Below are 18,614 nucleotides of genomic sequence, written 5' to 3' on the forward strand. Positions count from 1 at the left end.
GAAGAGCCCCACTCCCTCAAACGGGAGGTCCAGAATGGTGGTTTGCATCTCTTGGGGTAATCCGGAGGACCATAACCAAGAGCTGCACCTCATGAACACCGCAGAGGCGACAACCCTGGCTGCCGAGTTCATAGTGTCCCAGGCCATCTGGCAAGCCTCTCTCGCCACCACTGTGCCTTCCTCCTCTAAAGTGGTGAACTCCTGGACTTGGTCGTGTGGGAAGGTCTCTCTGAATTTGCTAAGGGAGTCCCACAGATTAAAATTGTATCTGCCTAACAAGGCCTGGTGGTTAGACACCCGAAATTGCAGGCTGGCCATTGAATGAATTTTTCTGCCAAACAAGTCCAGTCTCTTGGTGTCTTTGCTTTTCGGCATGCCACTGACTTGCCCCTGCCTGTCCCTTTCATTAACAGTGGACATGATCCATGACTCTGCTGGAGGGTGCACTTACAGATATTCAAATCCCTTTGCAGGGATGTTGTACTTTTCCATCTTCTTAAAAAGTAGGCAGAATGGAAGAGGGAGTCCACCACAGCGATTTGGCAATCTTAAGGACCCCTGGGTGGACAGGCAGCACGACCCGGGCTGTGGTGGTGGAGGTTGGACTCCTTTGCCAACTCCTTAATCTCCAAGTTCAGTTTGGTAGTAACCTTTTTAAGGAGGGCCTGGTGCTCCTTGAAGTCATCGAGGGGGACTGTCCATTTGGGATGGGCCCACCCTTGCTTCGCTCAGAGACAACAAAAACGACTGCACCACTGGAGGAGGGATGGGTTCCCCTTGTTCGTCCAGGGACGGCTCCTTACGTGTTAGAACTTGCTGCGCTGCCCACCATGTCTGCAGTGCCAGATGAACTGCTTGCTCTTTAGCCACTGGGGCTGCTTCAGGCAACAAGGCCCTAGGAGAAGCCAGGGTTCCTTGCCACTCTTAGGAGTTGGAGATGGATCACCGGCTGGGCTAGTGGGTCAGACCACACAGTGGTGCCCCCGTGAAGCCCTGGGGCGGGCACGTGGCCTGACATAGGTCCTTTGCCCAAAGCCTCTTTCCCCCTGGTGCTGAGGGGGGAAGGGAGACAGGGGGAGCTCCTCTTCTTTTGCTGCTTCTTAGGCACCGGCAAGGGGGAATGGTGCCAGGTGGAACGCTCTATACTGATGCCAAGGTAGGAGCCCGAGTGGGAGGGCTCCAACGCAAGACGAAGCGCAGCCTCCATGACGAGGGCCCTCAAGTGGATATCCCGCTCCTTGTGGGTTCTAGGCTGAAAGTTTTTACAGATTCTGCACTTGTCCTTTCTATGGGACTCCCCCAAGCACTTCACTCAGCTGTCATGGGGATCACTAACAGGCACTGGCCTGTTGCATGACAAGCATGGTTTGAAGCCGGGGGAACAGGGAATGCCCTACTCTGGGGCTAAGTCCCAACCAGGACCCTAACTACCAGACTAACCTAACATTTAACTTAATGGCTCATTAAGTACCAATCTCCTATATAAAAAGATGATCACCAATGAATTGTAAAGAACTGCTAACGCTCTTGCAAAGCAAGACGAGGTGCTCCGACCAACAGTCACGGGTGGCAAGAAAGAATTGAGAGTGCGTTAGGCCGGAAGCGCCTACTATTCCAGTCCATGCGCATGGTACTCAAGGGGGCGCCACAGCTGGCCCTACGGATACTGCTACAGCAAAAATCTCCGAAGACTGTGCATGTGAGTGTGCATACACCTAGAATGGAACTGACACGAGCAAGCACTCGAAGAAGAAACTAGGGCTGTCGATTAATTGCAGTTAACTCAAGGGATTAACTCAAATGCACTAAAGATTCATATGCCCCTCATGATTGAACCACCATTCCAGAAGACATGCATCCATGTTTATGATAGGTTCTGCTCGATAGCGATACAAAGCAGCATGGACTGACACATGTTCACTTTCATCGTTGAGTCAGATGCCACCAACAGAAGGCCGATTTTCTTTTTTGGTGGTTCAGGTTCTGTAGTTTCCTCATCGTAGTGTTGCTCTTTTAAGACTTCTGAAATCATGCTCCACACTTTGTCCATCTCAGATTTTGAAAACACTTCAGATTCTTAACCTTTAGGTTGAGTGCTGTAGCTATCTTTAGAAATCTCACATTGGTACCTTCTTTACACTTTGTCAAATCTGCAGGAAAAGTGTTCTTAAAATGAACATCATGTGCTGGGTCATTATCTGAGACTGCTATAACATGAAATATATGGCAGAATGCAGGTAAAACAGCAGGAGACATACAATTCTCCTAAGGAGCTGAGTCACAAATTTAATTAACACCTTTTTTTAAATGAGCGTCATCAGCATGGAAGCTTGTCCTCTGGAATGGTGGCTGAAGCAAGATGAGGCATACGAATGTTTAGCATACCTGGCACGGAAAAACGTTGTAATGCCAGCTATGACAGTGCCATGTGAATCCCTATTCTCACTTTCAGGTGACATTGTAAACAACAAGCAGGCAGCATTATCGTCTGCAAATGTAAACAAACTTGTTTGTCTGAGCAACTGGCTGAACAAGATGTAGGACTTAGTGGACATGTAGGCTCTAAAGTTTTACACTGTATTGAGGTTTGGTTTTTTTTGTAATTCTACATTTGTAAGTTCAACTTTCATGAAAAAGATTGCACTAAAGTACCTGTATTAGGTGAATTCAAAAATAATATTTATTTTGTTTTACAGTGAAAATATCTGTAATAAAAAATAAATAAAAATCAAGCAGAATACTTCGTATTCTGTGTTGTAATTGAAGTCCATATACTGGAAAATGTAGAAAAACATCCAAAATATTTAAATAAATGATATTCTATTATCAACAGCACAATTAATCACACAATTAATTTTTTTAATCACTTGACAGCCCTAATGGAAACCCATCTTGGATCCTCCTCCTCCATTTGGTGGCTAATACTGGGCCAAAAGACAAGGCATTTGGCCTTCAAAAGGAGGGGGGAGAAGGTGCCTGGCCCTTCCAAGTGACAGTTGGTGCCACCGGTAAGTATTCATTCCGCATCACTCCTAGACATCATTTTGTCAGGCTGGCTGTTCTCCTCTATATTATTTTTTTTTTTTAGCATTTCCAATAAATCTTAATAGACTTCTGCCGCTAGCTGTGCATCAGATGATATCTGCTCTCCTCAGCAGAGCTGAATGTACTTTTTGCTAGTCATTAATTCAATTGACAAGTGGGTCATCTTCTCCCAGCATGGTATCATATTAATAAATCCATTTCTCAACAGCATTAATTCACGTAGGAGGTCTGCATAAGCTTTGTACTGTGCCGAATCACAAGGAAATGCAAGTACTGATCTAAATATGGTTATTCTATACTTCTGGCTTAAAAAGAGTAAGCTCCCCCACCACAGGTACAATTTAAAAGGTAGATTAAAAAAAAATCCTCTAAGCACAAAAACAATATCCTTACAAAAAACTAAAATCTCCAGCCATCAAGGAACACTGTCAAAGCAGTTCTTCACACTGACCTACATTTACAGACACATGGAAGATACAGCTGTAAGGAATACTGCTCACCTAACGTTTATTTTAAAGTCATTCTTGTCTCTTCCAATGAGCACCACGGCTCCTGAGCCAGCTGGCTTCTTTCATGAAAAAAAGCCTCTGCTTTGTCAGGGCTTTTAAGATTAAGAAAACACCAGAAAAATTCATACCCCAGCACAATACATTGTGTGTCCAGTTTGGACTGGGCCAAAGCACATTCATACTACCAAGGAGTTGAAAGTTAGGCATCTAACAGCACATATCCTCTAGTCCATTAGTCACAGACATATGCACCTTACAACTACCATACATTACAGACTACACATCAACCTCATCTTTAGCTTGTGTAGGGAGGATAGCCTTCCAGTACCTCCTTTCCCAAACATAAGTAAACATGGTTTTCCAGAACCATGCAGAAAGGACAGCAGGTGGAAGTCAGGGCCATTGTTGGATACACTACCATATTCACTCTTGCAGCTTTAACCTATCATTCTGGCAATGGCATAAGCTAAACCATAAGATTCATGAATATATTATCCAACCCAGGAATTACAAGTTCTTAAAATATGAATTACAATGCATATAGCACCACAAGTCCTATACTACTGCTTTTCTTGTTAGCTAAGCCACACAAAAGAATGAACCAAAGTGCATTCAAGGTGACTTCTCCCTTTTGACGACAATGATTGCAGGAAGCCTTCCAGAGTCAACAAACTCAAATGAGTCTGTTTTTCTATTAGTTGCAGAGGAGACAATTCTGCACAAAGAGTAGAACCTTTTCACTCACTTCAAATGTGGAACGGATCATATTTTTAAGATGCTGAAGCTGCACTCCACTCCCTATAAGTCTGGGGAAGTGCAAAGAAATTGAAAGGCAAAACATTTAAGATTGAAAAGGAAACTTTTATATGACAATACATAATTGAACTATAGAGCTCTCTGCCACAAGAGAACGTAACAGGATTAAAAAAAAAAGAGACATTTGTCTGATAACAAACAGTTTATATTACATCCAGAGACAGACTTCCAGTACCTCCAGTATATTCTCTCTCTCATTCACACCAGAAAGTATTACAGCCTCACAATTAATGGCATAACCAATTATTGTGGCTTGCAAGAGACACTGCCCAACAAGCAGCTTATTCTACAAAGGTCCACTAGGGGGTATCTAGCACCTCCCTCTGAAGCATCTGGAACTGTCCAGGGATTAGAAACAGGATACTGGACTAGACAGATCTCCATGACAGGACCTTCTTCAAATTCGAATTGCATGCAAAGGGAAGTATTAGGATTTTTAAAAACCTCTTAGTAAAAATGCACAAAATCTCATTTTAGAGCCTATGATACATGATAGGATCTCTAACTGCAACTCTGACACATGGAGGGGAAAATAAAAATCAACAGGACAAGTGTTAAAATCCACCATAGAAACAAATTTACTTGGTCCTGCCTCAGCACAGGGGGCTGGACTTGATGACCTCTCAAGGTCCTACCAGCCCTACATTTCGATGATTCTAAGTTACATCTGACTGATTTAGAAGCTTTATAATTATATTTCAAAATCAATATGGAAAGCAAGCAGCAGCAAACATTTGAGTTTTCTGAATGATTTCCTCCCTACCACCTCCAAAACATATCGAAGCCTGAATATTCACAACACAGATTAGGGTAGGGAATAAGATTGATAGCATTTTTTATAAGAGCAGCAAAGAATCCTGTGGCACTTTATAGACTAACAGACGTTTTGGAGCATGAGCTTTCGTGAGTGAATACACACTTCGTCAGTACACGTAGTGGAAATTCCAGGGCAGGTATATATATGTAAGCAAGCTAAGATAATGAGTTAGTTCAATCAGGGAGGATGAGGCCCTGTTCTAGCAGCTGCAGGTGTGAAACCAAGGAGAGAAAACTGGTTTTGATAGTGGCAAGCCATTCACAGTCTTTGTTTAATCCTGAGCTGATGGTGTCACAATTTGCAGATGAATATGTTCAGGTTGGCAGGAGGTCCCCAGCTAAAACCCCTCCAACGCATCATCAAGGATCTACAACCCATCCTGGAAATGATCCCACACTTTCACAGGCCTGGGTGGCAGGCCAGTCCTCGCCCACAGACAACCTGCCAACCTGAAACATATTCTCACCAGTAACTGCACACACGCACCATAGTATCTCTAGCTCAGGAACCAATCCATGCAACAAACCTCGATGCCAACTCTGCCCACGTATCTACACCAGTGACACCATCACAGGACCTAACCAGATCAGCCACACCATCACCCGTTCATTCACCTGCACGTCCACAATGTAATATATGCCAGCAATGCCCCTCTGCTATGCACATCGGCCAAACGGACAGTCTCTTACGGAAGATAAATGGACACAAATCAGATATTAGATGGCAATGCTACAAAACCTGTAGGAACACTTCAACCTCCCTGTGGCATACTATAGACCTTAAGGTGGCCATCCTGCCGCCAAAAACTTCCGGACCAGACTTCAAAGGCAATCTGAGCTTCAGTTCATCTGCAAATTTGACACCATCAGCTCAGGATTAAACAAAGACTGTGAATGGCTTGCCAACTACAAAACCAGTTTCTCCTCCCTTGGTTTTCACACCTCAGCTGCTAGAACAGGGCCTCATCCTCCCTGATTGAACTAACCTCATTATCTCTAGCTTCCTTACATATATATACACCTACCCCTGGAAATTTCCACTACATGCATCTGACGAAGTGGGTATTTGCCCACAAAAGCTCATGCTCCAAAACATCTGTTAGTCTATAAGGTGCCACAGGATTCTTTGCTGCTTTTACAGATCCAGACTAACACGGTTACCCCTATGATACTTGACAGCATTTTTTATATATATCTAATGTTGTGCAAACAATTTTGAACCAAAACACTGACAATGAACAAATAAAACTGTCTCCATGAAGGTCTATGAAGCCAAGAACAGGTCTGGGGTTGAGGGTGAATTGCTACAGCTGAAATCTGAAGAGACTGATCAAGACAAAAAAGACGACTTCTTCTTATGTCAGCTCTTTAAGCACTTTTGGAAGCTTTAAGGATGATTGATAGCACTGACAAGAAATGCTGGAAAAAGATCTTAAGACGAAGAGAAAAAGAACAGGTCTAACACAAAAATTCAAGGGTGTTTTATGTGCCAAAAATTTACGCAACAGAATTGTCTCTGAAATTTGTAACAGGTTTGAAAAGGAAGTAAAAACCAACATTAACCACCAATGAATAAAATTTTTCCTGTAGAAATAGTTTAAGCCACATAAAACAGTAATCACTAACCTCCCCTTTAGAAATATTTGTTCTTTGTTTCCTTTATTCTACAGTTTTAGAATTTGCTCTATACATTTGTCACCTCCCCATGCTCTGCGTTCTACTTCTACTTCGAGGCAAGATGACTATGATACATCTTTTAGAAATTCAGATTGGAAACAGATTTCAGGATGTGAACTTTTGTACAGGGAGAGGTAAAGGGGCACACAACATAAAACTCAAAATCTGGGCTGTGCACGTCCCTCTGCTTTTGCATGCCTGCCTGATTTTCCTCCCGGCAACAATCATTAGGGTGTACATGGATACAGTGCTGCCACTGCCTGCAGGCTCACCAGTCCCGAGATAAACCCATTCCACAATGTCTGAAAGCCACTGAGATGGGGGGAAATGTCTATGGCTCAACAAGGTATGGATTCTGATTCCTTCTTGGGCTTCCTTATCCCCTACAACATGAAGCAGAGCGCCCACATAGCAGTTCGCTGAGCAGAGAAAGTTCTCTCACATACACACCATGTAGCTGCCTGTCATACCAACAGGCCTATCCCACCCATGAAAGAAGCTGCATCCTACATGGATTGTTATAAGTTATTTGAGATGTTCTCTAATGTCAAGAAGAGACCACACCAAGGACTGTGTGGGGGAAGATACAAGTACTGATGATGTTCCTTAAGAATGAGAAAATGGGGAGTATCAAGACTGCTCCAAGGCTTTGGGTTCCTGCTGTGAATGGCATTTAACTGACATATTTACCTTGGGGTAAGAGAGGTGGTGTATGGAAGTTCTAATAGGGAAAAAGGCAGCTGGTATACTCAGCAATGTTATTGTTGTCCCTATCCTAACTATACTTCATATTCTGCCCCTCTAATTTTCAGTGATTGCATGCAGCAGCAATCCCACTGAGAAACAAACTCTTGCTTACCTCTGCACGTTTTCCAACATGATAGTTCAACTGTTTCTGGACAACTGAAACAACTGGGGGAAGCCCAACTTGAAAAAGAGACTTTCTATAATCATCTCTCTTCAGGGAAAGAAAGGTAACCTATGGATCCGTATAGCAAACCCCACAAAATAAGGTGCTGGGCTTCTAATTGAAAATAAGAAAACTGCCATCTTTGTACTTTGAGTTTCTGTATCCCACTATACTGCCCATAATTAATTAAGAGATATGCTTCTATAACTTAACTGAAATGATCCTTTCATTCTATTGAGGATGGGTGGCTGGCCTCAAATACTGAAATCATACAAGAAGTTTAATGGCAAATCTCTTGCAGTAGCACACGTCATACTGGAGTGGGGGCTATGGCTAAGAGCTATTCCCTCTAGCATCTAATGCTACCATACCTTTTGATCTTGGTTTAAAATCCTATTGAACTACCTTTCACAACCAGGCCCTTCCTCCAGCCCGCCTCTGAAGGATTAGGGCTATTCTGCTGCTGTTGTACAGAAAGGCATACCGTATATACTCGTTCATTAGCCCGTTCGTTTATAAGCCGACCCTCCAAGATGGTTAGGTAAAAATAGCAAAAACTGTATGACCCTTTCATAAGTCGACCCTACATTTCAGGGGTTGGCAAACTTTGGCTTCTGGCCCATTAGGGTAAGCTGCTAGCGGGTCTGGACGTTTTGTTTACCTGGAGCGTTTACAGGCATGGAGCCCCTCAGCTCCCAATGTCTGCCGTTTGCTGTTCCCAGACACTTCCCGTAGCTCCCATTGGCTGGGAACGGCAAATGGCAGACACTGGGAGCTGAGGGGCTCCATGTCTGTGAACGCTCCAGGTAAACAAAATGACGATGTATTAGATATTTAATTCGATGATTCCACAGAGTTTAAAATCATCAGATTTTGCTGTAGAACATTTATAAGCTGACCCCCGCTCTTTGGTGCATCATTTTTTTATCAAAAATATTTGGCTTATGAATAAGTATATACGGCATATCCCAAAGATAATTGGAAGGGGTGGGGGGGAGAGAATTACTTGTGTCCTCCCCTTGCCTCCTCATATATATACTGATCAGCTTTAATGTGACCATTTGGTAGTAGTGGCAACTGAAGAGCTCAGAAATGGAATATGCATGGTCTAATCCAATGAGGCGGCATGGGGAAACTTGTACCACTGCTGCTGTACTTGCTCTGTGGATAGACTGAAGACTTAAAATTTTCCCCATGGACATTAAATTCACTAGTTAAAATAAATAAAATGTAGAGATTCCCAGCACCAAGATGTTGTGCTAAATTCCTTTCATCCTGAAGGTGGCATCTCTTCAGGAATCTAAAACGCAGAGTAAAAGTTATAAAGGTGGCAATATCCATTGCCCCTAGACAGATTCCAGCCAAAGAACTAGTAACTCCTGCAGTCAGAGTTCCAAGCATGGATCAATATAATACCATCTGGGCAGGGGTGCTGGAACAATTTGTATAGTGGGGATGCTGAGAGCCACAGAACCAGACTGTAAACTCTGTACATGATGGGAACCATTTGAAGCAGGGGGATGCGGCGGCAGCACCCGCAGGACTTATGCACCTGTGCCAACCTTCTGGAAAGGATAAGCCTCCTATTCAGGTTGTATATGTTTCAGCTGTCAGGAAGCATTTTAAAGGCATTTTGTTTGTAGATACATACTTGAAAATTTTATTCTTGTCATAAACTGGTGGATTTATAGCCACAGGTAGTTTCTCCTTGTTTTTGTCTAAAATAGCCTAAAAAAACAAAACAAAGAAAAAACAAACAAGTTTATGTTAAGTAGCACAAGCAAACTTCCATCAAACCTCACAATCTTAATGTGTTAAAGGACCGTGTACAGTAATTTAGGCCAAAATTGAGTTGATTTTATAAAAAAAAAAAAAAAAAAAAAAAAAAAAAAAAAGTACATGGAAACAGAGAAGCTGTGAAAAAGAAATTAATGCAAGAGATAAAAAAGTTCAACAGGACGTAAAACATTAGTGTTGGCATATGAAAGTTTCCCTGAAGGACAAACACTTTAGAGTTCATCCACTCTCCCTTCTCCACTGCTATATTTTTAAAAAAATAAATATCAGGTTAGATAGAAGTTCCCTTGTACACTTGGCCAATCATGTTGTCTTTTAGCAAAAGATAAACTCCCTTAGGACTCTACTTTGAGAAATCTACATTGATTTTTTTTTTTTTTTTTTTTTTTTTTTTTTTTAAAGACAACCAAGGTATAGCTTAACTGAATAAATGATGGTTTAATGTACTGTAAACTGGGGAAGCAGCCAGAATATCAAAAGGTGGTGTTGACCTAACTCTGCTCCTATTAAAATAAATGGGAATTTTATCATTGACTTCAAAGGCATTAGCGGTAGGCTAACACCGAGTGCTTTAGAAAACTCCACCCATGATGTCATTGGCATATTTGATTGTAAAAGGAAAACTGTCACACTTCATTCATTGCAACAGTCTGCATCAAAGGAACTGTGTGGGATATCTGGCATGAGAAGCAAAGGGTCTCTCATGGAACCGGAGTAGCTGCACCCAGGGGCGGCTCCAGGCCCCAGCATGCCAAGCAAGCATGTGCTTGGGGCGGCAAGCCGTGGGGGGCGCTCTGCCGGCGCCGCGGGGGCAGCAGGCAGGCTGCCTTTGGCAGCTTGCCTGTGGAGGGTCCGCTGGTCCCGCGGCTTCTGGACCTGCCACAGGCATGGCTGTGGGACCAGCGGACCTGCCACAGGCAAGCCACCGAACGCAGCCTGCCTGCTGTGCTTGGGGCGGCGAAATGCCTAGAGCCACCCTTGGCTGCACCTATGGATTAGTTCCTTTGGATACAGTTACAGCAGCTTTTGAGAATGGAGATTCCATTGTGACATACACTTGCGCTGTCCCCACATAGGACACTGCTGGGACAGGCAATCCAGTTCAGATACAGGATTCTAATCCTTAAAATTATTGTTGCTGGAGATTCAATTACTTATAATTAAAAGGTGCAAACAAAAAGCCTAAAAAAGAACCCTAGCTATTTCCAAAAGAGATTGGATTGCAGGAATATAAATTACTTCTTGTTTTCACTACCTAGTGAGTAAAAAGTCTGCACTTGAAATTGTAATCTTCTGCTCTTAAAATACTCCAAAATACTATTGCAGAAATCAAATTACTCAGTGTTAATAAGATCTCAGTTTAAGTTATAGCTTTTTTGTTTACTGTGCTGTACTGTTAGTAACAGTGAGATTAGTGATCCAGCAGCCACATGCTTGTGTTTGAAGCATCATGTCTGTGACTCTACTACACAAAACATTAAAGTCTTTCAGATCAATGTAAAAGGAAATTGGCCTTCTGATTCAAGGCAGGACAGATTACTATTGTAAGTTGATGCCGCAGAATTTGAAGGAAACATCAGTAAAGTAAGATGTCATAAAAGTTTAATAAACTGTAAATGGTTAGCTACATATTATAAATAAAATATTTTCAAGCTGCAGAAACTGAGTTGTAAAAATATTTTTTTATGTAAAATATGAATTGCAAACGTGCTCAGGGAGATTTTCAGATATTTTGTACTTATCTCTAATATGCTTGGCTGCATAAAATGGATGGTGTCCTATCTTAGTGTACAGGATGGCACCAAGCACCTAGAGCTACTTTGCACTGGTATTTCATAGGTCTGAGGAAGTTCAGCAGCTAACTGATTGGTATGGAAATGCAACATGCACTCAGGGTATGGCTACACTGGCACTTTACAGCACTGCAACTTTCACGCTCAGGGGTGTGAAAAAACACCCCCCTGAGTGCTGCAAGATACAGTGCTGTAAAGCCTCAGTGTAATCAGTGCCGCAGCGCTGGGAGCACAGCTCCCAGCGCTGCAGGCTACACCCGTAGAGGATGTGGTTTATGTGCAGCGCTGGGAGACCTCTCTCCCAGCTGGTGCTCCGACCACACTCACACTTCAAAGCGCTGCCGCAGCAGCGCTTTGAAATTTCAAGTGTAGCCACACCCTCAGGCGGCTGGTGCTTCTGCCAACTGTTCCCATGACAACTCTTACGGGTACCAGAATGAGACAGAAAAGAGAATAACTGGGATCTGAAGATCATCTCCCTTGTAACGATGTACTGCATTATCACAGGTAAAATGACAACCAGCTGCAAGAAACACTACTTCTCTAACTTAACCTGATAATTATAAAAGAGAATTAAACCACATACAGAAATGCCTTATCCTGGGCTCAAGGCACTTTTGCTCAAAAAAGCAAACATGATCAAAATTAAAAGTGAAATGTTGCTCCTAGTCTCTAAACTAAGAATATACAGCCCTCCAAAAACAAATACTATCTCTTCAAAAAAGTCTGACATATGTAATAAGAGACTGATTATTTTTGGTACTTTCATTTATTTGGGTGGAAACAAGCTAACCTGGTTTCTGACTGGCTGCAGTCACTACAGTAACTGGGGCTAAACAGCTATCCCACCCCTCACCGTGTGGCCCAAAAGTAGCAGACCACTGTGGTGCAGGAGGGGGCCTTCAAAGGCCTGGCCTGAATTTTGAAAGTTTGAGCACCCAGCATGGATTAAAAAAAAAGGAAGATGAAATCAAAAACCTATTTCTATTTATTTTTTAATTAAAACTGTATTTTTAAAAGCTATTTAAAATTAGACGTAAAATTGACAAGTTAAAGCCTAAATTTATTATATCTATTAACATCATTTAGTTATATTAAAAAAACAATATTAAGCAGTATGTTTGCTGCCAAGTTTTAAAGAAAATAAATATAGTGAACTGGTAGAAGTTACAGGCTAAGCACCTGGTACCAGAGTCTGCTGAAGTGCTAAATCAGTTCTTGACAGCAGTAGCTTCTTCTGAAGGTACAGAGAGAATATTTTCTTAATTTCAGTTTTTTCTACTAATTCAGTTCACTGGATTACTCATTCAAAATTAAGACACCAACTGGGAGCTGAAAAAGCAGGAAAATGTGTTTTCTTCTTCCCATCTATAAATAAAAGCTATGTGTAAGAGGATGAAATCTACTAGTTCTAAAATGTTGACAGACATGGTGACCAGAAACAATCAATTCAGTTCACTAGCTACAAATACTACTTCCTTTGTTTAATAAATTAGTTTTAAATGTAAAACATATTTTGATAAACTTTTTTTTTTTTTCTTATCACAGATTATGTCTCCACCATATTTAAGGTAGCCTTATTTAATAAAAAAAAATAAAACACTGTTCTGTGCATTTTTAATTGAATTAGTATTTCCGTCCAAATAGAATTTGAAAAAGTAAAAAATTAATCATCTGGTAAAAGATAAACTATATAATTGATTAAATAAATGTACATAGATATAACATATCTTCCTGGTTAGCAAAAAGCAGCACCAGATTTCGTGTAAAGGTTATGTTTAGTTGCAAATTACCATTTTTAATTGTTATCCACCAATGAGATTCAGCCTCTCTTAAATGGGGTAAGTTATTTTCTTAAATCAGTATAAATGCAAAACACGATTAAAGTCAATTATTCAAATTTAAAAGTTTCCTAATAGCTAATTTAAACCATGATTAAAATCAATCCACTCTATGAGCAACCAACAGTTTCCACTGATGCATAAAAGTTAGTCTCCTGTTTTGAAAAGTTTTGGCACAGTTTTTGTAGCCTATTTGCCAAAAGAGAAGACACCACACGACATTCACTTCACACCTTTAAAATATAACCGAGTTCTTTGTCACAGCACACAAGCTGAGAAGGGAAGTATTTGTGGGAAAGATACTTGAAAAGCAGAGTCATCAGCTTGGAAATGCTGTCCCCAGTGTAGTATTTAATTGCTTTAGAATTGTAACATTTCCAGCCTCATTATTCATTTTATAAGAGTTTGTTCCTTGCATACAAAGATTAATCTTCCTATATTATAGGATTGACCAAATATTCTGTAATAATAAATTCAATAGGGACGAACCTATTTAGCAATTGCTCCAACCTCTGAATTAGCATGATGAATTCCACATAATTTGGGTTTATAGCACATCAGAAGCCTTAGAACTAGACTACTCGGTGCCTCTGTTTGGATGTGAGATAACAAAGGGAACTGCAAGATGTGGCAAGTCACTATTGTTTTAGTTTTAGAACTGCTACATATTTTTATTTCTGGCTTCACTACATCTCCTTCGTCTTATATAGAATTTAAATTTATATAAGGCAATCTTTTAGATTATGAAATCTTGACAGTTCATATTGCAGTCAGGAAGAGAAACAAAACCAAAGTAATTCCAGGTTTTAAGAGATCATCCTAATAAGAGAGATCCTAAAGAAAAGATTCATTATAATTATACCTGGTAGTGATCTTCTGATGGTTCTGGCGTAGAATAGTTAACATCCAATACCTCAGTAGGCGCCCATGGCAACAACATACACTTCCTGATTAAACGATCAGTTTCCCCATAGGCATAGTCACGAGTCACTTCCTCTACAGGGGGGATATAAAAGTAAGTATAGGGTTGCAAGTCATTTTCCATTAACAACCTTCCCCACACCACATTCAGGCAAATGACATAATTCAACTATAAATTATGGGATAACTGCAATGATTAAAAAAAAAGTAGTTTTTTTAAAATGTGTAATTTAAAAATGTTACTTAGGGTTAGCTATATGTTTACATCTTAATCTTCCTCCCCCCAGGAGCTCCACCTCATTCAGTGCGCAGGATAGATGAAGGGTGCCAAATTAAGGCTACCTGGGCAATTTTAAATGTGGCATTTCCTTATTTTGACTGCTTTACTTTGTAGCTTAAATAATGTCCCTGTAATGTAGTTTGTATAATTTTTGTATCCACTGCTTTCTAACAAAAGCAGTTCAGTTGGACAACAGAGAGAAACTCTCCAATCCTTTGTTGTAACAACAACAACAACAACAACATTTCTGGGCAGAGGAAGGCCTCCACATCTTCTTTAATACGAGTCATGATGTGAGTGAGAAGTTATAGCTATATGATGTTTTGCCACTGAAAAGGCAGAGGTATAAGTGTTTTAAAGACATGCAGGATGTTGGAGAGGTGGGGGGTGGTTTAAGCTCATACTGGAATTGTGATAAGATAGAATTGGTTTGGTATGTAAATTCAGTTCTGAACTTTGGATAAAAAAAGATCAAGTACTTGATGTACTGACACACTTACCACCAGTTTCAAGGTCCCTTAAAGGCCAGAGAACCGTGTAAGCAATTTGCTGAGGAATGTAAAACAAAGGTGCTGTTGCAAAGGTAGGCTCATCTGAATGCTGAATTCGGGATCCAAATTCATCCATAATATACCAGACAGGAACCTTCTCCTCTGCAGTCTGGGAGGGAGTGGGAAAGAAGGGAAGAGAGAAGACAGACACCTCTTACAAGCATGCTGTTAAAAGAATGCTGCACGACAGAAAGGGTTAGGGGCTCATGCTAAAGCTGTATTACTGTGCTCTGTTTCAACTAATCAAGATTTATGATTTTCCAATGAAGGAAGAACTGATGACAGTATGAAAGTCAAGATAATTTTAGATGAGCAGAAAGTGTAGAATAGTAATAATCATACCCAGCTCTCACACAGTGCCTTTCATCAGTAGATCTTGAAGTGCTTTACAAAAGGAGGTCATCATCATCATCATCCCCATTTTACAGATGGGGAAACCAAGGCACAGAAAGGTCAAATGACTTGCCCAAGGTCATCTAGCAGGCCAGTGGCCCAACCAAGAATAAGACCCAGATCTCCCGAGTTCCAGTCCACTACTCTTATCCTCTAGGCCACTCTGCCTCCCAGAAGAGTACGTTTGAAAAATAAAAACAAAACACAAACACACACACTTAAAGGAGTTATCCTAATATTCCCTTTCACAGCTTTGTTTGTCTGCATACCTCATCACAGTATCTATCAGAATACCTACGCTCACCATTGTTTGTAAACTATGTATGACTACTGACTGCTAACACACACACTTAATGCAAGTTTGCTTGCCAACTGTATGCTGCCATATTTTGTTTTAAGAGAGCCGATTCTCTTGTAAATTAAAGGAAATGTTTAAGAAAGGAAAAACAACCAACAGATTTCTCATTCTTCTAACTCCTCTTCTTTGCTGAATGTGCTTCCTTGTTACATGAAACTATTATAGTTTAAGAGGGAAACCTTTATGGGTATCCCCTTTGTTAAAATGTTGGCAGCTTGTCACTGCTTTTTACAATTGCAAGGCAATTACTCTCCCTCTTCTGAGCAGCAGTCCATTCTTAAATGGCTCAAAAGAAGTGTTTTTATATTAAAGACAGACATCTGTATTAGTGATCCATGTGTTGGCATGATTAAATTCAGGATCCAGCAGAGCAGTTCAATATCCTTCATTAGAGGAGTCACTTACCCCTTGAGACAGCTGGTAGGTCTGGTTGTATTTCCACATTTCTTGCAACACCTGCTCAATAGCTCCCTCATCCGCGACCTCTCCATGAAAGTCTATTCCCATGAGGTTTGCCATTCTGTGAAGCAGACCGGGAACATGCAACAGCTGCTGGTGTGCATGTTCAACACGGTATGTCCAGGCATGGTCGATAAGGAAAATGCTAAGGACAGAATTTTAGTCATGTTACAACAATACACCTCTTGTCAACACACACACACACACACACACACACGATGCATTTGTTGAGAAAGGCTATGCTTTCTTGTACAAGGCTCAACAGCTGAGTTATTTCTTCACCAAAATGAGGCGGTTTTTTTGCATCGCTAGAAGTAGGATTATCTTCTTAGTAGTACCCTCAGCTGAATAAAGTGTACTGTTCAGTAACTATAATTTCCATAAAAGGTATGAATAAAAGGTCAAGTACAGAAAAAGGAACTCATAGTTTACAATCCTGGCTCTCCTCTGAGGCCTCTGATAAACCAACCTTCCTGCCCCCAATCTATAAAGTGGCGCTAGTAGTGCTCACTTTCCAATGAGCCTGTGAAGAGTAATTCATGTTTGAAGAAGGAAAGTGCTACATATTTAAACTTGACAGGATTAGATTTTTATTGGTAAATGTCAATTTCACCATATACACACAAATCAACAAAAAAAAATTCCTATAATAATTGAAATGTACAGATAAGCAAAGTAAGAAAAATGCTGCTGAAGAATTTAGTTTGATTTAAGGCTACTTATTTTGTATACACTGACAATCTGTGTTTTAACGGGTATAACTTTTTAAGTCCCAGTGTCTACTGTTATTAAATACTGGCTGACCCCCTATTGTCCAAAACACACCACAATGTCCCAGAACTGTGAACATTTCAATAGCTAAAATAGAAAAAAAAAATGTTTAAAAATAAACATTGATATCATTCAAAATTATTTTAAAAAATTGAATTCTCCCAAGCCTATGCATATTATTGGAACACAGTATTTAATAAACTTATTTGTTATAACTGATTGTGGAACTACTGAGTAAGATCACATTGCTCAAACAACCTCAGACACTACAGAAAGAGAGAAATGCAGGAGCACAACTCCTCAATCCCACTTACTAGAAAATCTCAGTCTATATTTTTATAAGCTGCTCAAGAGTCATGAACATCAAATTCCCACTAGTGTTAAAGTGCCCACATCACATTGATTGCTTTAAAAAAGTCTTGCTCTAACACCTCAGAAATCTAGTTTCAAACTCTAATTAGGTCACGAATGTGTGGATGTTCTGGTCCTAATCCAGTCACACACACGCTTCAACCGGTTGGTAGTTTACACTCAAAAGAAGCACAAAGCTATTTTAGCTGGGGTTTCAAAGATCAGAATTTAGGTGTGGAAGTAGATTTATAAATGTGATGGACTTTTAATAACCTTCCTCCACTATGCATCTGCCTGCTTGAGCCTGTGCTAGAAGTCTCTATTTATTAAATATTAACTTTAGATGTGGAACGATGGCAGGCGCTCCCTGACTCCAAGTCAGTGTCCCCACGTTCGCTCCCCGGTCCGTAATGAAAACTCCCTGGATTGGTACGGCTGTGTAAATCAAATCTTCTGAGTACCTGAAAAACAGACGATCGAATGTTCTCTGCAGTTTTTGGTTTCCCACTCTCAGAGTCAAAGCACCTGCTCCACCATGTTGTGACTATGTAATGAACAGTTACTCCCAAATAGGCAACCTTTCTGTAACCATCCAGAGAACGAGGGTAACCCCTTCACTCACTGTGCCAAGAATGTTTTTCAGCTCCGGGGAGATTTGTTTTCTTTTTTCTTATGCCACAAGTGCAGCATGCCGGGCTAATGTTGTGGAATGTGCACACACATCCATTTGACCATATCTGGCATCCATGTTAATCAAACATTGAGAATATGTAAGGAAGCCCTTGCCACTGACTACCTCGAAAGGTACTATGTCTGTTGCTATAAACTTCAATAATTCCTGAGTCACACTTGTCTTCATGTCTCGTGTGATAGTGATACATTGCTTGGTAAATATCTTCAGCAAACTGGATCCCGATTCTGGTCTACATTTATGTTTAAGTAATTTTGAAGTACCGATTTTATGGCTACTAAAAGTACAAAATGTTTTACATGTGACACATGCAACATATCCAGCCACAGTATCTCCCTTTTCATCAAAAAGACATCTGAATGTATTCCAAATTAGTGATTTGCTTTTTTCATTTCCCTTCAAACTGTATGCACCAGTACTTAATTTCTTTCTCCATTGACCACTGGCTTTTTAAATACAGAGTATGGAAACTTTTCTGGTGGCAACCAACAAGGAAGTGCAGAGGGGTGATGCAGTGACGATTTCAATTTGAGCTGATGAACTGTGTTTAAAAAAAAAAGTGAACTTTCACTGGTATTAGCTGAATCTGAATAAATGGGGTGCATGGTACATAGGGTATAAATTGCATATTACAA

General features: G+C 40.7%; 1 protein-coding gene across 1 annotated transcript in view; it reads right to left on the reverse strand.

The window, feature by feature from the left end:
• Positions 1–18,614, reverse strand: part of TTLL12 (tubulin tyrosine ligase like 12) — a 67,252-nt gene that overhangs the window by 18,225 nt on the left and 30,413 nt on the right. Inside the window, exons 3-6 of the mRNA XM_032762477.2 lie at positions 16,113–16,311; positions 14,906–15,065; positions 14,067–14,200; positions 9,425–9,501 (exon numbers count right to left, since the gene is read on the reverse strand). Of these exons, the coding sequence (XP_032618368.1) occupies positions 9,425–9,501; positions 14,067–14,200; positions 14,906–15,065; positions 16,113–16,311 (570 nt within the window). The remainder of the gene's footprint in view (positions 1–9,424; positions 9,502–14,066; positions 14,201–14,905; positions 15,066–16,112; positions 16,312–18,614) is intronic.

This window comes from Chelonoidis abingdonii, chromosome 1 (assembly GCF_003597395.2).
Source record: "Chelonoidis abingdonii isolate Lonesome George chromosome 1, CheloAbing_2.0, whole genome shotgun sequence".
In the NCBI taxonomy this organism is placed as follows: Eukaryota; Metazoa; Chordata; order Testudines; family Testudinidae; genus Chelonoidis; species Chelonoidis abingdonii.